Genomic DNA, 27345 nt, shown 5'->3' with positions numbered 1-27345 from the left:
GGACAAGCTTTTATCAATATTTAAAACATGCTAAGTTTATAAAAAAATTTTGAAAATTTTATTTAAATTTTTCGCAAGATGAAAAATCATTTTATTTTTTTTATTTTCCCCTTTAATACAAAGTGAATTAAACTGAATCTACATTAAAAAAACATAAAAATGAATTAAGTATTTATATAATAAAAACATAAATAAAATTTAGCATGCTCTATATCTAAATGCTAAAAAAAAAAAAAAAAGAAAAATTAATAGAAGTTATATTTAAGTGTCCAATATTTGTAGAGGTTTGGAAAAAAAATTTTAAAAAAGGAAAAAAGTGTATTTTTATTTATTTTTTTTTTTATAATTTTATTAGCAAAGTATATACACCAAACTGCTATATTTATTTATTTATTAATTTGTTTATTTTTTTTAATTTTTCTTTGTTTTGCTTATGTTAAAGAAAATATTTATAAATGTTATTTCACCAACTTCGCTTAGAACTGTTTTAAGGAAATTTGTCACTACTATTTTATTTTAAATATAATCTTATTTTATTTTCTTAATTCAATTGAAGTTAATTGTTTTGAATAAAAAGAATGAACAAGTCTCTCTGTATAATCCATTTATTTATTTTTTTTTTTTGTTTATTTTTACACAATAAAATATATAATTTCCATTTTAATTTGGTTCAAAGATAATTATTTTTTTTTTTATTTTCTTTTTATAAACATATTTCAGAAAGTATATATATATATACATATATATATAAAATTAAAAATATGAATCATATAAATTTTTTTAGATATTTCTCTGAAAAAAATAGACAAAAAAATATTATTCCTTCAGATGAATCTCATTCAATACCAATGCAAAAAAATGATTTCAAAAAATATTTTAATTTTATAATTACAAAAAAAAAAAAAAAAGAAAAGAATAAAGACAAAATTAATGAACTGAATAATGACGATAAAGTATTTAACGAATCCATTGTTAATACATTTCAAGAAAAACCTTTAATGTATGACAAAAATAATGACACTAATGCAAAGATAATTAAAAATAGATACAGCGAAAAATCAAAACAAGTTGATGCTATGTTAAAACAAGGTAATAAATACTCAAATAGAAAAAGTCATGTCATTGAAGGAACTAAATTATTAAAGATTAAGGAGTATAAAAATAAAAAAGGAAAATTATATAAAATACTTTTTTTGAAAAAAAACAATTATAAAAATGAAAAGAGAGAAGATATTTTAAAGGAAAGTGTTAACCATCAAATTGTTCCATCAGAAAATCAAATAAATGATTTTAAAAATATATTAGATAAAGAAAGTTTAAATGATTCAGAAGAAAGGAATAATATGTATAATATATTTATTAAAAAAGGAAAAGAGTTAAATAACTTGGATAAATACAAGGTTAATAAGCATTTTTTATATAATAATATGTTATATAGTAAGAGTCTATCAGATGAAGAAAAAAAAATAAATAAAAAATATATAAACAGAAATAAAAAAGAAAATATAAATTTTATATTTAATCAGGAAAGCTATAAAACTAGTTATTGGAATTTCATAAATAATTCAAAAAAAAAACTAAACGTTCATAGTAGTGTTAATGAAAGGTTATATATATATAATTAGTAAAAAAAATGTATAAAATAAAAAATTAAATTAATATTAATACATATTTATTTTAATATCATATTAAAAAAGAATAAATATTATATGAAATACTTCAATTTTTTTTTTTTTTAATATATAGATATATTATTATTTTAATCATACGATACATGCATTAGTATCATACTGTCTGTACTGTGTACATATTTTCTTTTTTATAACCTATCTTCTTTAAGATATGTGTTTATACATGTTACTTTTTTTTGTATTTTACAGAAATGATTATATTTCAAAAATAAATAAAAAATACAATTTTGATGATAAAAGCAAAAGTGAGGACAAAAAGGAAAAAATATTTTATAAAGATAATATGGCTAATTGTACTTTGAATAGAAATAATAAATTAATGATAAATGATGAATGTTTATATAAGCATGATGAAGATGAAGAGTTAAGAAAAAGGAAATTAAGAAAATCAGTTTCATTAACCAATGAAAAAAAAAAAAAAATGAGACCTGAAAGTTTTATTTTTTTAAAGGTTATAGGGAAAGGATCATATGGTAAAGTATTGCTAGTAAAGCACGTTCAAAATAATAAGTTATATGCAATGAAAATATTGAGAAAAGAAAATATAATATCAAAAAATCAATTAGAACACACAAAAATAGAAAGAAATGTATTAAAATGTGTTTCTCATCCCTTTATAGTGAAATTATATTACGCTTTTCAAACATCTAAAAAGTTATACTTCATATTAGAATATTGCCCTGGTGGAGAATTATTTTTTCATTTATCGAAATTAAGAGAGTTTTCTGAAGAAGTAGCTAAATTTTATTCATCTGAAATTATTTTAGCTTTACAATATTTACACAACTTAAATATTATATATAGAGATTTAAAACCTGAAAATGTTTTATTAGATGAACTTGGCCATATAAGACTAACTGACTTTGGATTATCAAAAGAAGGAATTACTGATAACAATTCAGCAAAATCTTTATGTGGTACTCCAGAATATTTAGCACCTGAAATTATTGAACAAGTAGGCCATGGAAAAGCGGTGGATTGGTGGAGTTTAGGAATAATGATCTATGAAATGTTAACTGGGAATTTACCCTTTAATAGTTCTAATAGAAGTGTTTTATTTGAAAGAATCAAATATGAGAATTTAACGTATCCTAAAAATATATCTCCTACAGCTATTGATTTATTAAAAAAATTATTCGAAAAAAATCCTAATAAAAGATTAGGTTCAGGAGTAACAGATGCAGAAGAAATAAAAAGACACCCTTTTTTTAAAAGTGTTAATTGGGATGATGTATTAAATAAAAAAGTTAAACCTCCTTTTAAACCTCCTTTATTTAATCAAATAGATCTACAAAATTTTGATAAGGAATTTTTATGTATGCCCTTGAGATATTCAGATCAATTTGATACAGATCCAATGTCAAGTTCACAAAAAAATAACATAATTAATAATTTTAACTACAATAATTATGAATGACTCAAAAATAAAACAAAAGAATTAAAAATAGTTGATTTTATTAAGTATAAAGGAAAAAAAAAAAAAAAGATAAAAAAAACATTATTATTAAAATATTCCTTACTTTAATAATATATATCATGTATATTTTATTTTTTTTTTACTAAAAAATACTTGTAGTTTTATTTATTTATATATTATTTGCATATGCATGTATGTATAAATTTATAGACATATTTGCATATATATGTAAAACATTATTTCCGCTTTTATGCTTTCAAAGAATATATAATATTTAACTTTCATTTACTTTAATTTTTATTAGTTTTATAAATTTCTTTTTTTCTTGTTTTTTTAAAATTTAATATTACATTTTTATACATTTTAATTTTATTATAAATCATATGAATAATGTATCTTTTTTGTTTTACACTTTTTTCTGTACTTAATTTTGTTTTGTTTTATAATTATTTTACATAGTTTCTTTTTTTTTTTTTTTTTGTAAACCATGATATATAGAAGTATAATGAATTAAAATTTTCTCTGTTAAAGGATTACTTTCATATATATACATTTTCATTTGTTTTATAATTGTTTTAATTATATATTATTTTAATACCTTTTTATAAGTTTATAAAGTGATATTTTACATATTCTTAGTAATTATGTTTCTTTTAATTTTTCTTATATTCATAATTTACACAACATACGTTAATTATTTTTTATTATGCACATTCCTTTCTTTTCATCTTTAAATATTTATCATAATTACAAAATTAGTCTATATGTAACCATATACTTTAATCAAATTTAACTTATTTTTTAATTAAATTTTTACAGAATTATTACCTTATATACAAATATATAACTACATTTTATACAATATTAAAAATAATAACCTAATGTTAAAAATATATTAATTAGGTCATATATTTTTTTTTAAAATAAGACCTTGAATGAAATTAAAATAGAATCTTCATTTTTTAAAACAAAAGCGTTAATTTAATAAATTTTAAAATGATTAAAAAATTAAAAATTAACAAAAAATGTTTATTCTTTATTTTCAAAGATAAATTTAAAAAGTATTTTAATTAAAAACAATTTTTTTTATATTTTATTAAATAAATTAATAATAGAAAAAAAAAAAAAAAGGAAAGAAGATTTAAAAACTATAAAAATGTGAATTTTAAAAATGTTTTTCTATAAACTCAATTATTTCTTCTATACAATCATTTTTTACTGAAGCACTACATATTTCCTAAAAAATTTAAGTAAAGGTATATATATATTTGTGTATATATCTAATATTTTTTTTTTTATTTTTTTTTACTATATGGCAAGGAGCTTTTTCGAATCTAAAGAATTCTGAATTAGTCCCCAACAAATTTTCTATTTCATCATTATCATCTTCTTCAAGTGAATTATATTTAGACATTTTCAAAATTTCACTAAAAAAAAATTGGTTAATATATATATATATATATTTAGAAATTCATATAAACATATATATATAAATTTTTTTTTTTAATTTACATTTCTCTTTCTAAATCTTCTTTAATAACTTGCTTAGGACGAGAATTACATAAGTCAGTTTTATTACAAACAATAATAAAAGGAATTTTTTTTTCAACAATAACTTTATTAGTAAATAATTCGTATAATTTCCTAATGAATTAAAAAGAATTAACATATATGTAATATCTAACTGTATATATAAACTACTGACATACTATGTCAAAACATATTTAAATAATCTTTTACTTATTGTTTTGTTTATATATACTTAAATATATATATATATATATATATATATATATATATATATATACATGTATAATGTGAAAGTATAATATTATTTTATTGTTTTATATAATAAACATATATATTTTTTTAATATTGTCTATTTATTTTATTTTTTAATTTTTTCTATAAAATTAGAATTCTGAATATATAAGAATAATTATTTTACTATAATTTTTTTATTATTACTCTGCAACAAGTTTTAGTGATTGTCTATCTGAGCTATCTAATATATAAATAATAATCCTTGTAAGATCAAAATATTTATTTAATGAATGAGATAGTTTAGGATGACCCGGAAAATCAACAAATTGTATACATTTTTGTTTTTTTTTATTTTTTAAAAAAATAAAAGCTTTATTTTCTTTCATTGAAGTAATTGTTCTACATATTTTATCTGTTTTTAATTTAAACAAAAATGTTGTTTTACCACTATCACATGGCCCTAACAATAATATTATTTCTTGCTTTGTTTTCTTTTTTTTTTTAAATATTTTGAATAATATAAATATAAGATAAAACAAAAATACTAATCCAAATAACAAACTAATTATAAAAAGCAAATTGTGAAATTCGTTTAAATCTATCCCATACTTCACATAATATATTTTTAATTTATATATTATATTTTTTAAAATATTTAATAATACATCCATTTTATAAATTTACACCTTGACATTAATATATATATATATATATATATTCTTAAAAGATAAATTAAATTTTTTATTCTTATAAATAATTTATACTACATTAATTTTTTTTTAATTAAATTAAGAATTTTTAAAAATGTGTTTTTATTCCAAAAATTAATCTATACATATCTATTTATATATATACTTTTTTCTCTCAAAATAGTAAAATAAAAATAAATAAATAAAAAAAAATATAACATTTTCATTTCAAAACAATCATTAACATTTAAAAAAAAAAAAAAAATGAAATTATAATTGTAATTGGCAATTTTTATAATGTTATATCTTTTTTTTTTTTTTATTAATTGTTCTTTTAATTTATATAAAATAAATATTAATGTATTCTTTCCATTAAAAGGTGAAATGAAAAACATTTTTTTGTATATAAAGAAAAATTTAAACTTCTATGAAGCATTTTTTTAGAATATCGGAAGAACAATAATGTAATATATATATATATATGTATTTTTATATCTATTTCTTTACATTTTTATTTCTAGAATTTAAAGTTTTATTGATTCATTGTGATAAGAATATAAAAAATTAAAAACACAATTTTTTTTATAAATTATAAATCTTATTACAACTTCATACATATATTAATTATTATTAAAAAAAAATAAAAAAGGGTATTTAATACTTTATTTTTGTTTTTAAATTTAAGAAGAATTATAATAAAAAAAAAATTTTTTTTTTTTTTTTATGTTTAAAAAGTTTTATTTAAAATAAAAAAATAATAAAAAAAGTGACAAATTAAGAAGAATAGGATATATTACAAGTACTTTAAAAATGAAGTATGTATATATATATATATATATATATATATATATATACTAAAATGACATATTTTTAAAAATATTAAATTTTCACCCAAGACATGTTATCATTAATAATTGACCTTTTAACAATATTACTTTTCCAATGATCATCTTTTAAACCTATAGTTTTTAATGATACTATAGATGGAGTAAATTTAACTAAAATATAATTTTCTTTATATTCATCTGGTATAATGTATGACCATTTATCAGACCACATTATATTTTTGATTTCTTCATTTTCTATTATAGAAGCATTTCCAGATAATGTAGCATAAACATTTTTTTTATCATCCGAATATAATAAGGTGATATCGCTTTTTTTAGTTTTTAAAAAATTATGTATATCTGAGTTTTTTGAAATACTAAAATATAAATAATTTAAAGGTAACCCCATTGAACTTTTTGAACCCATAACTTTTTGCATTATAGGTTTATTCAATGAATATAACAATTTTTTAATATTTTCTTCATTTTTTTCATTAAGAAGTCTATTTTTTTTTCTTAAAGTATTTTCACTAAAATTATTTTTATCATTTTCTTTTTGATCTTTATCTGTTACGTTATTTTGATTTTCTTTATCGAAATAATTATTTTCACGCTCTAATTTTATCTCATAATTTATTTCAGATTCTTCAGGGCTAAGGGGTTCAATATAAAATGTATTAATTTGATTTTTATTCAAGTATATACAAAAACATTTAGAAGAACCATTAATCAATTCTATAGTTTCATTAATGATATCTTCTGACGAATTAAATGAATAATTTAACTCCGATAATTTCACATCTTCTAAATATTTAAATAAATACATTAAGCCAATTATTGGCACACTTTGAAAACTTATAAATATAATTAATCTTTTAAATTTTCCTTTTTTGTGTATAAATTTTTTTTTCCTCTCTTCCTCTTTTTTTTTTTCTTCTTCCTCCTCGTCTTTTAAGTTTAAGCTTCCTTTTTGTTCATCTAGGAAAATCGCATTTTCATTCTTCAAAATTTCATCAATTTCATTTTTTATTATATTGCTTTTTTGAGTTTTAAAAAAGAAACTTCTCTTTCTCACATAAATATAATTATTATTTATTATAACATCTCTTCGGTATAAAATATTTTTATTTAATATATTTGAACGAAAAAAAAATCTTCTATATAAATTATTCATTGTATTTATCAAAAAAAATCTATTTATATATATATATATATTTTTTTTAAATTGTATTTATATATATATATAATTATCTATAAAAAAGGAACTCATAAAATAAAAAAAAATTAAAGTAAAAAAAAAATTTCTGTATATGTTAAAAAATTTCTATATTATTAAATTAAAAATACATTTATGCAATTTTTTAAAAATTTTTAATATAAATTTATCTGCATAAACATAATTTTTACATGTAATTTATATGATATATATATATATATATATATTCAAAATATGAGGTAACAAATTGAAAATATAAAAGTTAAAATATTTTTCTTTAAAAAAATTTATATAAACATATATATAAATATATATTTGTATATTTATATAAATATTAATGTTTTCATAGCATCAAATTTACTGGTTTCACTATTTTTTAATATTATAGTATTATTTAAAAATAGAAAAAGCACAAAGGAAAAGGGAAAAAAAAAAACATAAAAAATAGAAAAGTTAAAATTTATTAAAATATTTTACTATAATAAATTTTTTTCAAAAATCAGATACATTATTCATATATGGTTAATTTATTTTGTTGTTTCATTTTTAATGCTTCTAATCTTCTTTGTTCAAAACCATTTCCTCTTATTACGCCATCCCATCTATATCCAGCCAAAATATTAAATCTATTATAGGGAGTCTGATATCTACAAGTTGGCTTTTGATTTTCTTTTTTGTTATCTAAATATATATTCATAGGATCTTCTTTTCTTTTTTTCTTTTTTAATTCTAAGTCATAATCAGAATCATAATCATAATTTACTATGTTTCTTTTATTTATTAACTTTTCATTTTCTTCGATATTTTTTTCTCTAATTTCTTTTTGAACTAATCCACTTCCCCACTCCAATTTTATAGTATTGTCGTTTTTTTTTTTTTTCCTATTTTTTCTGTTTTTTTCAAATCTATTTTTCATTTCACTTTTCTGTTTATCAATCCACTTTTCTCTTGTAATAATTTTACCATCTTTATCTCTATAAATAGTAGAATTAACTCCTTCATTTTCAACATTTTTTGAATGAACAAGTTGCAGTTCTTTATTTTTCTTTTCAGACGATAATGATGATGATATATCTGAATCAGTGTATTTTGATTCTGAGTAATCTTTAAAAGTATTTTTACCTTTTATATTTACTAAGGTATCTTTTTCATTTTTACTACATTTAATATTTCTAGAAACAGATAAATCAGAACTTTCACTTCTATCTCTTTTTTTTCTAGGAATAGATAAATCAGAAGAATTCTCACTTTTTTTTTTTTTTTTTCTAGGAATAGATAAATCAGAAGAACTTTCACTTATATCTTTTTTTTTTCTAGGAATAGATAAGTCAGAACTTTCACTTCTATCTCTTTTTTTTCTATGAACAGATAAATCAGAACTTTCACTTCTATCTTTTTTTTTTCTAGGAATAGACAAATCAGAAGAACTTTCACTTCTATCTTTTTTTTTTCTAGGAATAGACAAATCAGAAGAACTTTCACTTCTATCTTTTTTTTTTCTAGGAATAGATAAATCAGAACTTTCACTTCTATTTTTTTTTTTTCTATGAATAGATAAATCAGAAGAACTTTCACTTCTGTCTCTTTTTTTCCTAGGAATAGATAAATCAGAATCGTCTTCCTTTCCATCATAATTTACACTTTTATCCTTAGACTTTTTATTTTTATTGTAAACATCATAGCCTTTTAATATATTATTATTATTCTTTTTTTCTTTCTGTTTGCATATATCTTTTAAATGATACTTTTGTACTTTACTGATTTCACTTTTTTCTTCAGGTGAACCTATTACAGGATTTCCACTTAATGATTCTAAAATTTTTTTTTTGTCTTCATTAGATAATTGTAATATTTCCATTGTATTACTTTCTGTAACGGTAATTTGTACATCAGAGCTTTTATCTGATTCTTCATATTCATATTTATCAGAACCATAATTTTTTATATTATTTTGAAAAATGTTTTGATTGGATTCCTCTTCACTATCATAAATTTTTAAATTACTTTTCCTTTCTTGCCCACTTTTCTTCATAGCTTTTTTAAAATATTTTTTTTTTAAATATTCGTTCATTTTTAAAATATGTCTTATAATAATTAAAATTGGCAATTTTCTAATACATTACATTTTTTAAGTATCATAGAAAATGTATAGTTATATATATATATTGTTCCTATAAACTAACTAATACTTTTAGAATATTCTATAAGATGATGTATTTTACCTATTTTGATAATTTTTATTATTTTTCTAACATTTTTAATTGCAATAATAACTTATGTTTTTCTACTATTTCCCCCAATCTTCTTTTTTTAAATTGCTTTTAATTATGCTCTTTTATATTTTATTTATGTTAAGTTTTCCTTTACAATATACTTATTTATTATTTTTTATGCACATTATATACAATTCTTAGTTCTTTTTTCTAATTATTTTATACTTTATTTTCTTCCTAAACTTTTTGTTTTATCTCTTATTATTTTTTTTTTTTCACTTTTTGATTTATTTCCTTTAGCTAATATTTTAACAAAATAATTGTACTTTATATGGAATTAAATTTATCTAAATCGTATGTAATAAAAATTTTTTAAAAATTAAAAAGAATATTTAAAAAAGTATTTTTGTTATGCATCATCTTTTTTCTTATTAATTTTATTAATTATCACTGTTTTTGCTGAACTTATAGCCTTACATAACTTTATACATGTAATTTTTTTGATTTTACCAAAAAAAAAAAAATTAATTTGACTTTTTTAAAAAAAATTAATTTTGTAAGTTCTATTTAATTTCTTTAATTTTTTAAAGTTTCAAAAAAAAATTTTAAATAAATATATGAAAATATTAAATTTGAAATATATAAATATATATTTATGTACTATTAAAAAGTATAAATAAAAAGAAAAATAAAGAATTTTTTACATTTATAGAAAATGTAATTGAAAAAGAATTCCTTATTTATAAAGACAAGTGCTTCTTTGAAAGTAGAATACTTTACTATTAGCATTTAATCATGCGTTAATTTAAAAAAAAATAAAATAATAATATAAAATAAATTATATATATTTAAAAATATTAAATAGAATTAGATAAAATAGGTAAAATTAAAATCACAACATAGAGCATTGTGAAAAAAAAATAAAAAAAAAAATCATAGTTTACTACTATTAAAATATATATCATTTTTTATTTTCTTGAAAGATAATAAATGTAATATAATGTTCTATTGTATATACATATGAAATATAAGATGTTGACATTAAAATCAACAAAAAAATGTTGTAAAAATTTTAAATGTAGATTTTTTTCTAACATTAAATATGAAGAAAATGTATTAAATTTCGAAAAAAAAAAATCAAAATTTGAAAAAAACACAAAATTTAGAGAAGAACTATATAAATATCATTACGAACAATATATAGATAATGTAAATTTAAGGCCTGATTTGTACTTGAAAAATGCAGAAGAGAATAATATTCATGATAAAAGAATAAAAAGAAATGTTCCTTTTGTTTATAGTAACGAAGTTAAAAATTTAGAAGAATTAAAAACAAATCCTCTTACCCTTGTTAACGTAAAAAATATGAATAATGAATCTTTTGGTGTTGCAACGTTTAATCCATATTCATTAATTAGTGCGAGAATAATAAATCAAAATTCTCTCTTTTCAATAAATATAAATTTTTTTATAGAAAAAATAAAAAATGCTTTGCTTTGGAGAAATAAAATAGTGAAGAATGAAACAGATAATATGAGCAATTCCATTAGTCATCAAATTACACCAAGTGCTAATATAACTATAGATACTACTAGTAATGATAAAAATAACAACATTGCTAATGATAATAACACCAATGAAAATATTCATAATTATCCAATATTAAATAGTAGTCATTGCTATCGGTTAATAAATAGTGAAGGTGATAGTATCCCAGGTTTAATAGTTGATAGATTTGATGATTACATTAGTATACAACATTTAACACTTGGGTGTGAAATGTTAGCTTGCAATATTAATGATGCACTTATTGAACTTTTAAAGCCAAAAGGTATAATATTCCGAAATGATAATAAAGAAAGATTAAATGAAAAACTAGAAATATATAAAAAAGTAATTTACGGGAAGGTACCAGATAAAGTAACATTAATCGAAAATAATTGCTTTTTTATTATAGATTTAATTGATTCTCCAAATACAGGATGGTTTTTTAATAGAAAAGATTTAAGAAATCTTTTATGCCAGTATTCTTATCAAAAAAATGTTCTCGATCTTTTTTCATACGTCGGATCTTTTGGTATCCAATGTTCAAAAATAGGAAAAGCAAAAAAAGTTGTATGCGTCGAAAAATATAAAAATTTTGTACAACTAGCTAAAAAGTCAGCTAATTTAAATAATATAAATAATATAGAATTTTTATGTTCCGACTCTTTAAATTTCCTTGAAAATTGTAATCAATTATTTGACATAATAATTTTAGATCCACCTAATTTGATTCCTAAATCACAGTTTCTTAAATCAGGTTCTAGGAGATATATTAATTTAATTAATTTAGCACAAAATTATGTTACATCAAATGGGTTACTGCTAATTATATTTACTACGAAATTATTTTCTTATCAAGATTATATTAATATAATTAATAAATCTTTTATTAATGTCAATAAAAAAGTTAAAATTGTTGGGCAAGGACGGGCTTCACCTGATAATCCAGTTAATTTGTCTCTTTATTTATTTTCTGATTTTTATTGGTTTATTTTACAATTAACTTATTGAAATAACTTTTTCTAGGAAGGAAATATATATATCGCTTATGAGAAATTATATTAAAAGGTAAGCATATTTAAGAATACAATGTTTCAATTTGCTTTTATTTTTTAGATATATGTTGTTTTAACTTCAAAATATTTTATGTGCATTTATTTTGATTTATTTATTTTTTTTTTAATTAATTTTTTTACTATAAAACAATTTTTTTTATTTTTTACTTCAATTATTTCCCTTTATTAAATTCTTTTATAAGTATTAAAAATATATAAATGTTTTAGTTTCTTAATTCTTTAATATTTTCTTTTTTTTTTTTCTTCAAATTCCTTGTTTCTGTATTTATTGAGAAAAAAAAATTATTTTTAAATATTGTGTAAGCATGCCAATTAGTTTTTTTTTTTTTTTTTTTTGCCTACATGAGAATAATAATATACTGCATAAAAATAACGCAATTTTATTATTTTTTTTTATATAACTTTAAAAGTTGCAAGTTAATTTTTTTTTTTCATGCATATATATATAATATATATAATAAATAGTATTGTAAAAATCATTAAATAAAAATGTGTAATAGTATTTAATTTTTTTATAAAAGGCTAAAAAAAAAAATCAAGCAAAAATTATAAAGTTAAATAATTATAAAATCATCATTTTTTTTATTATAAAATGAGTATCTTAATATTTGTATTTAAAATAAATTATCATCAAAAAAAAAAAAAAAAACAAACAAAAAATAAAAAAAATAAAGACAAATTACAAAAAGGAATTACAAATTAAAAAGTAAAATATGAATATAAAAATGAAGTGTATATATATATATATATATATATATATATATATATATATATATATATATATATACATATGTAAATTTCATTCGACTATAATAAAATAAAAATGAGATAATCACAAAACCATATTTTAAAAAAAGGTGTAGGTAAGTTTCATAACATTTACGGTGTAATAAGGAAAAAGTAAAATATCCTTTATTGCAAAATTTCCTCACAGAATAATTTATAATCAATTTTATCCTCTTTTGAAAAAGCGTTAAGGGCATCAGTCGCTTCTTCTTCAGTTAAAGCATCACCCCACGTTGTTAAAATATTTTTCATTTGTTTTTTACTTAAATAACCAGTTGAGTTAATATCAAAATGAGCAAACATTTTAATAAGTTCCTCAGTATTATCCTTATCATGTACACATAATGATAAATATTCTAAATATTGATCATAAGTTAAATTATTTCCATATCTCTCTCTAATTTTTTCCTCATCCGTTCTTGATGGAGCTAAACCTAATTTTCTAGCATTAACAGAAGCATCTTCTATACCTATTTTTCCATTTCTACTCTTCTCATTAAAAAATGCTTTCGCATCACTTTTATCTACTTTTTCATCTAAATTTTCTAAATCTGCCTCTGATTCTTCAGATTCCTCATAAGTTTCTTCAAGTGATGAAGCTTTTTCTTCAGATTCTGGTTTCCATTCAAACCCTGGTCCCCACATAAAATAATTTAATTCAGTATCATATGGAGCTAAAGATGATTCAGGATCTGGTAAATTAAAATAACATACAGGGCAATTTTTTTCCATTTTTGTACCTTATTTAAAAAAAAAAAATAAAATAATAATATTATATTTAATATTAGAAAAAAAACAATAATTGAAATATGCCAATAAAGCTAAATAATATTAAAATAAAATATATGAATAATTAAAATTATACGATTTAAATATACCCTCACAAGATATATATATATATATATATATATAATTAAAATTAAACAAAATTTTTAAAGATTTATGAAAATTAAAAAAAGAAAGAAAATTAATTTTACACAATATTTTAATTAACAAAAAAAAAAAAATTTCCTTTTTTTAATTAAAATTTAATTTATTTTTACAGCTATAAACAACATTGGAAACCCTTTAAAATCAGAAAAAAAAAAATTATTTATTTATATTTAAGTACACAAATATGTTTTTCCTTTTATTTTTGATTGTTCATATTTTTATTTAAAGCTATTATCTAAAGATGTGTGTGCAAAACCGGAAATGAGCCTTTTTTTTTTTTTTTTCATTTTTATAAAAAGCACACCTTTTTTATTGAGGGGGAAAAAAAATAAATAAAATAATATAAATAATTAAATAATGGAAAAAATGAAACTATAAATATTTGTAAGGCAAAAATATTTATAGCTTTTTTTGAAAAGAAAATGTTGTAAGGTAATGTATAATATTTTCTACCCAGTAAAGGAAAAAAGCTAAAAATAAAATAATTGCGTGTATTAATTTTTTTTTTTTTTTTGATTAATATAGAATCAAATTATATATATTTTTCCTTTTTAATTTTAATTTTACTTTTTTTATATGGTATTATACATTATTTAGAAGAAATTTTATTGAAAATATTTATATAATAAAAGAAGGAAAGTTATTAAGTATATATTACTTAAAAATAAGGCATATTATTTTTGTTTACTGTGATTAATTTAATTTTAAAAAGATTCGCTGTACAGAAAATTTTTATATACACTTATATGCACTTCTAAATTTTTTTTTTTTCTTAATTCTTAAATAATCTGAATACTCAAAATATATAACAGATAGCCAATATAATATTTATATCTATAAATATACATATACTTGCGCACATAAATGCATAAAAATGGTATAAAACAATTAGAATTTTTCGGCATCATTATTATAAAAAAAGGAAATAAGTACATTTATTGAGTTGTGAAAAATAAATATTGTCTATTTTTAAAGGTATATGTATATTTTTTTCACATTTTTCTGAAAATTTTAGTAATAAAATTATATTTTAAATGCTTTTTTGTTCTCTTTACAAGATTCTGCAAATTTTTATAATCTCGTCTTTTAATAAAATAAGAGAGGAAAATAAAAAAATATTGAAAAACTAGTAATTCTATTGTTTATTCTATTTTTCCTTTAGTACATAATTATGTAGCCTATCATTTATTTAAAAAGATATTATATTATTAATATAAAAAGAATTTTATTTTAAAAGCAATAATTTTTATGGTAATATAAAAAATTATAAAGTATGCCGTTTCAATAGTGTTAGTAAATACAGTAAGGAAAAATTAGTCTTTGATGAAATTTGGTTAATATCTTGAATGATTTATATACGTTTTTCCTTTAAGTTATTTATAATTATTTTTTCCTATTTCTAGAGTAAAAACAGGAATAAATATTAATAAATATATGTCTTTTTTAAATTAAAAATTCATATAAAAATAATAAAAAGCGGTGGGGGATAGACAAATAATTTATAAATGAAATTATATTCAATAAATAAGCACTATAATATATATCACAAAAAATAAATAAAAACAAATATTTTAAAAAAAAATAGGCAATTATACTTTAAAGGAATACTTTAGTTTTAATAACTTTATTATATTTAATTTATAATTCATACTTATAAATTTATATGTAAAATCTAAGATATAAAAAAAATGTTAAAAAAAAAAGAAAAAAAGGAAATATTTTATATAAATACACTTTTTAAATAGAATAATTCTAAAAATCACATCTTAATAAAGTAAAAGAAAATACAAATTTAAAAAAAGACAAATTTAAAAAAAAAACAAGTTTAAAAAAAAACATATTTAAAAAAAAGCAATTTAAAAAAAAAAAAAAACATTTAAAAAAAACATATTAAAAAAAATAACATAATAAAGAATAAAATTAAATATAGAATTTAGGAAATAAAGAAAACAGTTTCAATCCATGATCAAAAAATTATGGAACAAATAAAAAGAAAAAGAAATATTTCTTTTATATTTATTTTTAATTAAAGATTAAATTAAAAAATTAATAAGAACAGGAGAAGTATATTTTAGAAAAAAAAATAATAAATATAACATTATTATTTTCAAAATTTAATTGTTTTTTTTTTTTTTTTTTACTTTTTTTCATGATTCTTATATAATAATATCATCAAAAATAAGATAGCAGATGATAGTGTAGGATTATTTGATTTGCATGTAATCTTTAATTTTTTTTTTTTTATCTCAACTGCTACAAGAACAAAATAATTTTCCATTATATCTGAATTCTCAGAATAACAACCAAAAAAATAAATTCTATCTTCACTATAGCATACACTCAGTGCATCACCCTAAAAATTAATATATATATAATTGTATTATTAAATTATAAGTAATAAAATATGATGTATATGATAAAGAATAATATTTTTTCTTTTTTGATAAATAAAATGTCTGAAATAATAAATGTTTGTATAAAAAAGATATAAAAAATACCAAACAAGAATTCTTAAAAATGAATTCCTTATCTACAATATCTCTTTTAAAAATAATTTTCTCTTTTTTGTATAAATTAAATTTTTCATTATTCCAAAATTTATTAAAAACTTCTTTTGTTATTTTCATTTTCTTCATAAATTTGTTGATTGATATAGGCAATCTTAAGTCAATACTTTTTTTGAACATATCTTGCATCCTATAATTAAAATTATTGAATTATAAAATATAATTTGTTAGGTTAAAACAAAAAATTAGGAATCAGAAAATATTAAATATTCGTTAAAATAATTATTATAAAAATGCAATAATTATGTTAGAACAAATGAATATATAAATATTTGCATATAGTAAAAAAATTTTATTCATGATGCCATCAAAGAATTATATTAATTGATTGTGTCAATATATATACATATATTATTTTAAAATATAAATATCTGATATACTTTCCAGATTTTTAAGCATAATTATTTTTTTATTTTCTTACCTAAAGGAAATTTTTATTAATGGAAATCCTTTGTATATATGTAAACACTTAACTGCTATTTCCTGATAAAATAATAATTTAAAATATTAATATTTTCCAAAATATACTAATACTCATTACAATAAATGAAAAAAAAAATTTATATAGGGTTATAATTAAAAATAAATTGTCATTTTTTTTATTTTTTCATTACATAGCAATTTGTTGCATTATAACACAACGTTTTTTCGTAATTTAGAAACTTAAATTTTAAAGGGAATAATATTTTATTAGAAAATTGTATATCAATATCATAAAAATTTACTAATTTTTTGTTTTTCAAATATAACTTTATCAAACCTCCATTACCAAAATAATATTGTTCTAGAGATATCTAAAGTTCAAAAAAAAGATATATATAATGACATAAAAATTTTATATTTTTTTTATATAATAATTATTAATAAACATACCTCTATATTATCATCATTATATAGCAATGAATTATCTTTTAAAATTGTTTTTTGCATGTTCTTTATATTGTCATATAAAGTAAAGTATTTGTTAAAAGAAGTTAAAGAAACATTTTCCTTCTTCAGTTCTGTTTTTTTTTTATCACTTTCTATATTTTTTTCTTTATTTCCTTCTACTGTAATTTCCATTTTTTTCTCATTAAATAATGTTTCAGGTGCCTTATGATTTCCCAACATTGTTTTTACGTTAATATGTTTTGTATATTTTTTGATAAGACTATTTAATTCATCCGGATTTGTCTTTTTACTTTTATATTTATTAGTATTTTTCTTTAATTTAATGTATTTATTCATTCCCAACAGATCACCGAGAGTTTTTATTTTTGTTTCTTTTTCTTTTTCCTTTAAAAATTTATTATAATTTAAAAAATCTTCCTTTATTCTATAAAAGTTACTTTTTTTAATTAGATTATTCCATATAAAACTATCATTTCTATTAATTGTATTTTTAAATTCTATATTTTTATATGAATTTACAACGCTATTTTCCCTTTTTTCTTCATTTAACATAGAGTTAAATTCATTTATTATTTCATTTTCAGCCGTGTCAAAACTATCACTATAGAATGTATCTCTTTCCTTATTGTTCCTTACATATTTTTTATAATTACAACAATTTATATTATCTATAAAAAAAAAAAAAAAGTGTTTTTCATAAAAATAATGGAATTTTAAAATATAAAAAATATATGTATATTACTTAAAAATTTTAAATAATTTATTCTATATTTTATTTAAAATTAATACTTATTATAATAGGATATATACCTGGTTGATATATTTTATATTCCTTCTTATCATTGACATATATTTTATTTATGAAATCTAAAATAATTTTATTTTCATTAAAAAAATTTATTTTTTCCTTTTCTTTATAATAATTATTTTCTAATACAGTATATTCTTCATTATACTCAACATTCTTATTTGATGAATGTTTTGTTATAGTACCATCTTTTACATCAGTTTCTTCATTGGTATTTTTTTTAATTTCTCTTATATCAAATTTTTCATTATAGGTCAAAAAATTTTGTTCTTTCTCTTCTAAATTTATTTCATCTTCCTTCTTTTTTTCTCCCTCTTCTGTTAAATATATTTCTAGTTCACTTTTTTTTTCTTTCTCTTCATGTTTAAAATTTATATTTTGTAATTTTTCTTTTTTTTTTCCCTTTTTTTTTTTTTCTTCTTTTTCATCTTTCTCTAAATATATCTCTTGTTCTTTCTTTTTCTCACCTTCTGAAATTTGATATTTTTTATTTTCTTCATCATTATTTATTACAACTTGATAATTCATCTCCCCTTTTTTTTTATCTTTTCCTTCTCTTTTAAGATTCTTTTTATTTATTTCACTTTCTTTATCTACGGAGCCATCATAATAAACATTTTTGTTATAAGAATTTATCTCAAACTTTTCAAAATTATTTGAAAAGTCTTGTGTTGATGGATTGAACTCTTTTTTATCTTGGATGTTCTTTTTAGTTAAAATGCTAGAAGAAGAACTAAACAATCTCTCACTTTTCAAATTTGAAATGTTTTTACTTTTTTTATTCATTTCTTCTTCTAATAATATACTATCTTGGCTTAATTCTTTAACTTCTCTTTCCTTATATGTCTTATCTTGAAGACATAATAAATAGGATTCATACCTAATATTTACCTCTTCTTCGTCTTGAGTTTCCTATTAAAATTAAATTAAGTATATATATATGGCAATAAAAAAAGTATTCGCATAAATATTATAATTTTATATATTTATATTTATTTTTTTACTCTAATAAAATCGCAATATAGTTGATATTCTCCATTATATAAAAAATCTCTTGTTTTTTTTTTTACTTCATCTAACAACCTAAACAACAAATAAAGCCATACATACATATATATATATATAGATAGATACCTATACCTACATTTATATTTGCATATTATGTTTATCTTTACTTGATATAATTTGAATATACATATTCTATTTTATGATGATTTCCATGATCATTTTCTAAAAGTTCATATATCTCTTTTTTGCAATTATCAAAATCTAGAAAAAAGTGTAAATGAAAATCAATATATATATGTATATATATTCACTTAATTTAAAATATATTTTATTGCTTTTCTAATAAAAAAAAAAAAAAGTAAAATATAAAATTTTATTTTTAAAGTGTTAAAAATATAATATTCAATTAAAATATATTAAAATAAATATATAACCATATAGTAATATGCTGTGAGAAGTTTCAAATTTCTCTGGTATTATAATTTTTTTATTTTCTATTTTTTTTATTATATTTTTAATAAATTTTTGTTCTTTTGAATTTTTTATTAAGGTTATGTTTTTAATAATTCTAAAAAGATGTTTTGATTCTGTAACAATTAAATTTCTTTCTTCACTTTTTATATCACCAAAATAAGAGATATATTTTTTATTAACTCCTTCTTTGTCTCTTTTTAATAGTTTATATGCATATGTAATAATTTTTTTATTAATTAAGTGATTTATATTTTTCGGTTTCTGTATTAATGTTATACTAATTAACTAAAAAAAAAAAAGAAATTTCATTTTTTTTTTTTTATCAAATGATTCTTTATTTAAACAAAAATTTATATTTATTTATTTTTTTTTTTATATTCCATTTAAATAAAAAAAGTGTTTTATGCTAGTGTATCTATTAAAAAATGTTAAAAACTTAGGCATTTTATATATATATATATATATAAATGTATTTTTCTTTTGAATAATATAATAAGAAAATACAAGTCATATAACTTCAAAAATATATAAAATTTTTTTAAAATATATTTTAAAATAGAAAATTATTTATATTTGTTCCTTATTTATTTCTATGGAGTATTTTTCATATTAATATATAGATACAGAAATATGCACATACTTTTAATGTTGTTATTCTAGACATAGGATTATTTTTTATATTTGTCAAACTGTTGCAACAGTAGTTGTATAATTCTTCATATTTGTTATATCTCAATAAATGATTTCTTAATTCTCTAAAATATATATGAAAATGTTCAGGAGACTCAGTACAAGTTTTGTACAATAATTTATCGTCTTCCGATCCAAAATTTTTGTATTTACTTTTGCATATTGCCATTTTATTCTTAGTAATATTTTCCAGAACTTTTTACACTTATATGTAATTTTTTGCAAGTACTTTTAACTAATTTGGAATCAAAGTGAAATATTTTTATTTAATCATATAAATATTACTGTGAATTAATTTGTTATTTTATTTTTTTTTTTTTATAAATACATTTTTTTTATGCACTTCAAAGAAATAAAATATAATAAACTAATAAAAAGAACATTAAAATAAAAGTTAAAAAAAAACAGTGCACCAAAATTAGGAAATAAAAAAAAAATTCAGAATATATTACACACATCAAAATGTCCAAATTTACAATTAAAAAATAAGTAAAAATCTTCTATAAATATTTATAAATTAAAATTTTATTTTCTATATATAATAATATATTTAAATTACTTTTTATTGTTTCTAATTTAAATTTTATATAAAAATAAAATATCTCATTTAAAAATTGTAAAAAAATATAAAGGACTTCACAACAATGTCAAAAAACAAATTAACAAGAAAAACTAAAATTTAGAAAAATCAAATACATATTTTTTAATGAATATATTTATGAATATATATTAAAGAAAAATTATTCACTATACACAGTTAAAATAAAGTAAAACTAAAAATAAAACAAAAAAAAAAATAAAGAAAAAAGGAATTCTATAATATTTATTTAAAGTGGGTTATTAAATTAAAGAATAAAATTGATATAGGGCATTCAACAGTATATTATGAAATTTTTTAAAAAAAACTATCGAAATAATCGATGACTCAAAAATAATTTTAACCTTATATTTTAAAAATGCATAGAAATAATTTTTATAATGGTTTATTTAATTATTTATATTTACATATAAATAATACTAGCATATTAATACAGTTTTTACAAAATTTTTCACATGCTTAAATGTGTCAGAAAATAATTTAAATTGTAAATTGAATATTTTTATTTTTTTATGTTGGAAAAAATAATACATTCAATTTTATTAGTTTCATAAAATATTTTATACAAAAATTCAAAACATTTTAAAGTATGATTTTGCATAGTAAAATATATTATAAAAAAATAATAATAAAAAAAAAATGAAAGGAAAAAGGATAATGTAAAATAAAAAATATGGATAAATATAAATTCAAAAATGGAGAAAATGAAAATACTTTATGTAAAAGAAATCACAAATTAATTCATATATCTAATGTTGTAAACATTGATAAAATAAAAGAGAATGAAAATGAAAAATATAATAGACAAATATATTCAAACTTATCAATTCCTAATTTAAAAAAAATTGATATTAGAGATTTTGATTATTACATTAATCACATAACAAAGGTTATACATTTATCATATTTTTCTTTCATTTAAAGCTATATATATATATATAATTTTATTAATATATTTTATATATAAAAAAATACAAAAATTAAAAAGAAAAAAGTTCAAATACATATAAATATATATATATTCATAGAAATCTTTATCTTACCTATTTTAATTAGAAGCTTAGTAACTATATAGCATATATTAATTTTAATAAATATTATAAATTTTTTATTTCTTTATTTTTTAGATAAATAATATAAAAGATATAAATAGTCAAAATTTAAATGAAATAGACATACATCATTTTGAAGGAATATTAAAGAATCCACATCAACATATTCGAATAGAAAAATATAAAAAAGAAAGTAAAAAAAAAGCAAATATAAATTTTGATAAATTGGAAATATATTCTAAATATAAGTATAATATTTTTTTTGATGAAAATGTAAAATGTAATGTATCAAATATTATGCTACTACAAGAACATGTATAGAAAAAAAAAAAAAATAATACTTTAATATATGAAATATATATATATCTAAGTGTGCAATGTTTCATTATGAAAAAAAAATTATTTTTACAAAAAAAAATAGAAATATGTATATATATATATATATTTTTTTTTAGTTAAATGAAGATCTTGATCATATTGAAACATATTTAAATTTATTAATATCTAGTGAATTTCCTGATTACTTTTATATAATTATTATATTAAAAGAATTAAAAGATAAAATAGAAAGTTTACACAATGAAGTAAAATACATAAAAACCCAATTAAGTGATATAAAAGAAATAATTTTAAAACTAATCCATATAAATAAATATAATGAATTAAAAAGGAAATGTGAAAAAATTAATTGTATTTTTAAAAAGTTTATATATTTTCAAAATTTACTGAAAAAATTAAAATTTTATATTCAATCAAAAAAGTTTTACGAATGCATATTTCTTGTGAATAAAATCCTTAAAATGTATCATTATTGCAAAAATTCTTTAAATTTTAATTATTTTAAAAATTATTTTTCCAATTTTAATATATGTTATTTAAAAAATTTTGTGTCTAAAAATTTAATTTTTGAGTTTTCTTATTATTCTATTTTATTTATATTTAATAAAAATAGAATAAGTTTAAGAAAAAAGGAAATAAATAATTTAGATAAACACAAAAGTTCTGGAGTTACGAAAAAAAGAGAAAACAAAAATAACAATAATAATACAATAAATTTACTCGACATTGATAAAAAAATTCATAATTTTGTAAGGCTTCATAAAATAGCTAATAGAAAGTTTTTATATCATTATAGTAAAAAAAAAAAATATAATAAAATATATGGAAGTAATAAAAAGATTAAATCAAAAAATTATATGAGAAGAAATGTGTATTCATTAATACATAGAAATTATAGAAAAGAAAGAAACATATATGAAAAAGGAATGATCAATTTAAATACATTGATTACACCCATATTATTATATGATGAATTATTTGATCATTTAGATAATTTCTGCATAAACAATAATTATATAAAATGTTTTTTAGATGATATATTTTTTCATACATTGAACGAATCTATTTTAATTATGCAAAATGATAAAATGTGTGATATAAATAACTTTCCTCAAAAGTGTTCATTAAGTCTCAAAGAAAGTAAGGTAAATAATGATTCTAATCATGTAACTAAAAATTATAAATTAAATAATGAAAATAAAGAAGTAATAAACAAAAATAACAAAAGAAAATTAATAGAAAACAAAAATAAGTATAATGATTTAAATAAAGAATATATTCAGGAAAATGATATAGTCAAATACAATATAAATTTAAATAAAATAAAATTTTACTGTGATTCTCTTATAATAGAAAAATGTAAAAAACGTTTAATGCTAAATTTCACAAAAAAATCAATCACAAATAACTTATGTAAATACATATATTTTTTTCCAATATCTCACTTAGTATCCTTTTTAAATAATTTTTTTATCAAAGCCAAATTGGTGTATTTCAAAATAAAAAGATGGATGAGCTTCATAATATTTAAAACATTTTCAGTTTTTTTTGATAATAATTATATAAATAATGTAAAAAAATATATTAGTTCTTCTGTTTTTGATTGCATAATATTTAAAAACATTCATCTAATAAAACAAATCAAATTTATATTTTTTAGATATTTAAAGAATTATATTGACATTTTCCACAACTTTTTTAACTGTTTTTTAAAAAAAATTATAAGAATATTTAATGAAAGAAAGGAAAACCCTATTCATTTAAGTATAAATCAAGTGATTCATTTATTCTGGAGTACTATTAATATAGTTTATTTTATTACAAAAAATAAAGAGAAACTACCCCAAAACTACTTCAAGGTATTTTTTTATTTATATTATAAATATTTATATATGAATAAGAAATTCTTTAAAATTAAAAAGAAAATTAAAAATAATAGCTTATATTTTATGAAAAATAGAACTAATAAAATTATAAAATGTAATAGTTTGCTTCTACAATCAATTAAAATGAAAAGACGAAAAAAAAGAGAATTAATAAGATGTAAATTTTCTATAAAAATAAAACTTGTGAAATATTATTTTAAAATTATCAGAAAATTATATTATGTCAATAAATACAATAAGAATAGGAAGAAAAAAAAAATTACTAATAGATGCAATTTTTCCGTTTTAGTAAGTGTAAATAAAAATTATAATAGCAATAATACTAGATGTAATAAAAATAATAAAAAATATAGTAGTAGCAAAAAGAAAAGTAGTGAAAATGCTTACCTTGGAGAATATTTTCATTTAACAAATAATTATAAAAAAAATAATATAAGAAAAAAAAATAAAAATAATAATTCTCTTAATGCAGATGAAGATTATTACCTTTCTAGTAAAACCAGCGAAAACTTTTTAAAGAAAAAAATAAGGAACGGCTTATTATATGATGAAAAATTAGAACAATTAAAAAAAAAACTAAAAGAAAGAATCAGTCATATAAATACTTTTATAGAAAAAAAATCTATAAAAAAGATATTAAAATATTTTGAACGCGAAGCACTAATATCAATTGAAAATTTTTATGAATTTAAAAATATACAAATTAAAAAATTATTTGAAATTGAAAAATGGGAAATAGTTGATGTACCTAATGAGATAAATGAGAAATTAAAAGAATATTTTTTTATTAATAACGAATGTATTAATAAAATATATATAAATAATAAATATTATTATATGACAAATAGTAATATAACTTTTTTATACACATTGTTTCAGTACATAAAATTTCTTACGTCTCTTCCATTTATATCAAATGAAATTTTAAATAAAATTTTTCTTTTTTATGAATTTTTTTTTCAAAATATTCAACATTTAATAGTAAATGGGTATGCTGTTACCAACAGTTCTCTTAATAGCATTACAATAAAAATTATAGCTATAGTTATTAATACGATTGATTTCACATATTGCATTTTAAGATATATATTCACAATCTTTTATAATATATTGCATATGTCTACTAAGGAAAAAAAAAAAAAAAAAAATCTTTCAAAAGAGTTGTCTGAAATTTCAACGATTTTATTTTCAAACAAAAAATTACAAAAACTATATTTTGCAAAATTAAAAGAAAAATTAAAATCGAAAAAAATGAATACAAATATGCAAATATATGCAAATAATCTTGATATGAATCTTACAAATGTTAATATTGAGAAAATTACAAGATTAAATATAGAAAGAAATCATTTATATAATGCAAGTAATAAAATAAGAAATTTCCAGAAAATTAAGAAAAAAAAAAAAATTAATATAGTAAATTATTCGGACACTTATGTTGACAATAATTATAAAAGAAATAAGAAAAATTTTAAAAAAAATTTCTTTAAAAAAGGAATAGATGAAAGAACTAATATTAACAAAACAAAAAGTATCTTTGAAGAATTACTAGTAGATATAGATACTTATCCTATAAAAAATATAATATGCAATTTTAGAAAACCTTTTGAAAAATTATATTACAAAGATGAATATTTACCCATTCATTTTCGATTTCAAAATAATGATCAAGAAATATATTGCGAAAAATTTAAGAATTTAATAGATAAAACACTGTTTTTAAAAAAAAAGTTAGAAGAAAAAATAGTTGATATATTGACAAGGCGTTTTGATTATTACTTAAATATATGGATTTCTTCAGATAATTTAATAAATAATGAAAAAGTTAGCTCTATCAATTATGAATGTGACATTTTGCCATTTGGAATGCAATTGCATTCTACATATAAGGTAATACCTTTTTTTTTTTTTAATTTTAATTTCATTTTATATATTACACATATATATACTTTATAAAATATTTATTTAATATAGCTTTTGTCAGTATATCTACATGAAGATAATACAAAAAACATCTTTAGTGTCCTTTTTCAAGATATAGCTAATAGATTTAGGTTAAGAATAAACATTTTGAAGGAAAACGATAAATATAAACAAATTGTAACTAGATTAATAGATAATAATATCTCAGATCTGTCAGAAATAGATAAATTAATTTTAAATTATTATAACAGTGAATTTAATGAAAAAGTAAGTAGAATTATAAATAAGAATATAGGGGATAAAATATTAATTGATATAACAAATGTTTTAGTTATATTATATAAAGTACCTTTTCTATGTGAAATATTAGAAAACTTTCTTACAGACTTTTTGCACATTTGTAAAACGTTTTGGTGTATAAAAATTAACCCTTTTATAATTTTGAAAAAATATAAAAAATAACTTTTTTTTTATATTTATAATTTAAAAAAAAAAAAAAATTAATTTTTTGATATTTATTTTTTTAAATGATTATATGCATATATTGTTCTATATTTATAAACAGAAAAATTTTAAAAATATACTTCAATATTGTTATGTACTTTATATAATAAAAATTTTACCTTTTCAACTACTGCATGCGCCTAAAACATTATATAAAATAAAAATGAATTTCACTAATTTATAATCATGAATGCTTATTAAAAAAGTAATCTTTTATTTTTTTGTGTTAAAAAAAAAAAAAATACACAAACTATTATCTATTATAATTCTTATAACTTAATTTTATACTATTAATGTATAATTTTTATTTTTTTTTAATTTTTTGCTTATAGAAAGCATCCCCCCACCTTTTTTCTTTTTTTCTCTATATGATCTGCTATAATCTTAAAAATATCAAAAATAATATTTAGATTTTTTCTTTTTTTTTTGAAATATGAAATTTTTTTAA

The 27345-nt window shown here is 17.9% G+C and overlaps 8 protein-coding genes across 8 annotated transcripts; 3 read left to right on the top strand and 5 right to left on the bottom strand.

Moving 5' to 3' along the window:
• Positions 1-761: 761 nt before the first annotated feature.
• On the top strand, positions 762-3108 carry PKB (rac-beta serine/threonine protein kinase, putative; the record flags this gene model as incomplete). The annotated part of the gene is made up of 2 exons (XM_028679720.1): positions 762-1606; positions 1881-3108. The coding sequence occupies 2 exons, from the start codon at positions 762-764 to the stop codon at positions 3106-3108; spliced, it is 2073 nt and encodes a 690-aa protein (XP_028535405.1).
• A 1165-nt stretch (positions 3109-4273) lies between these two features.
• On the bottom strand, positions 4274-5543 carry PRELSG_1461900 (signal recognition particle receptor, beta subunit, putative; the record flags this gene model as incomplete). Its single annotated transcript, XM_028679719.1, has 4 exons — positions 4274-4345; positions 4418-4535; positions 4621-4752; positions 5077-5543. 4 exons carry the CDS (start codon positions 5541-5543, stop codon positions 4274-4276), a joined length of 789 nt encoding a protein of 262 aa, XP_028535404.1.
• Positions 5544-6440: 897 nt separating this feature from the next.
• Positions 6441-7562, bottom strand: PRELSG_1461800 (conserved Plasmodium protein, unknown function; the record flags this gene model as incomplete). Its single annotated transcript, XM_028679718.1, has 1 exon — positions 6441-7562. The coding sequence occupies one exon, from the start codon at positions 7560-7562 to the stop codon at positions 6441-6443; it is 1122 nt and encodes a 373-aa protein (XP_028535403.1).
• A 550-nt stretch (positions 7563-8112) lies between these two features.
• On the bottom strand, positions 8113-9675 carry PRELSG_1461700 (pre-mRNA-splicing factor, putative; the record flags this gene model as incomplete). Its single annotated transcript, XM_028679717.1, has 1 exon — positions 8113-9675. The coding sequence occupies one exon, from the start codon at positions 9673-9675 to the stop codon at positions 8113-8115; it is 1563 nt and encodes a 520-aa protein (XP_028535402.1).
• A 1162-nt stretch (positions 9676-10837) lies between these two features.
• PRELSG_1461600 (conserved Plasmodium protein, unknown function) lies at positions 10838-12373 on the top strand (the record flags this gene model as incomplete). Its single annotated transcript, XM_028679716.1, has 1 exon — positions 10838-12373. One exon carries the CDS (start codon positions 10838-10840, stop codon positions 12371-12373), a length of 1536 nt encoding a protein of 511 aa, XP_028535401.1.
• Positions 12374-13350: 977 nt separating this feature from the next.
• MTIP (myosin A tail domain interacting protein, putative) lies at positions 13351-13956 on the bottom strand (the record flags this gene model as incomplete). Its single annotated transcript, XM_028679715.1, has 1 exon — positions 13351-13956. The coding sequence occupies one exon, from the start codon at positions 13954-13956 to the stop codon at positions 13351-13353; it is 606 nt and encodes a 201-aa protein (XP_028535400.1).
• A 2338-nt stretch (positions 13957-16294) lies between these two features.
• Positions 16295-20764, bottom strand: PRELSG_1461400 (conserved Plasmodium protein, unknown function; the record flags this gene model as incomplete). The annotated part of the gene is made up of 10 exons (XM_028679714.1): positions 16295-16510; positions 16656-16854; positions 17146-17207; positions 17339-17518; positions 17598-18283; positions 18426-19335; positions 19428-19506; positions 19599-19692; positions 19866-20190; positions 20546-20764. The coding sequence occupies 10 exons, from the start codon at positions 20762-20764 to the stop codon at positions 16295-16297; spliced, it is 2970 nt and encodes a 989-aa protein (XP_028535399.1).
• A 1102-nt stretch (positions 20765-21866) lies between these two features.
• On the top strand, positions 21867-26855 carry PRELSG_1461300 (conserved Plasmodium protein, unknown function; the record flags this gene model as incomplete). Its single annotated transcript, XM_028679713.1, has 4 exons — positions 21867-22082; positions 22321-22560; positions 22701-26360; positions 26445-26855. 4 exons carry the CDS (start codon positions 21867-21869, stop codon positions 26853-26855), a joined length of 4527 nt encoding a protein of 1508 aa, XP_028535398.1.
• Positions 26856-27345: the final 490 nt, after the last annotated feature.

This window comes from Plasmodium relictum (genome assembly GCF_900005765.1).
Source record: "Plasmodium relictum strain SGS1 genome assembly, chromosome: 14".
Taxonomy (NCBI): Eukaryota; Apicomplexa; class Aconoidasida; order Haemosporida; family Plasmodiidae; genus Plasmodium; species Plasmodium relictum.
Note: the sequence above shows the minus strand (reverse complement) of the source record. Positions and strands in the feature narration are given on the sequence as shown.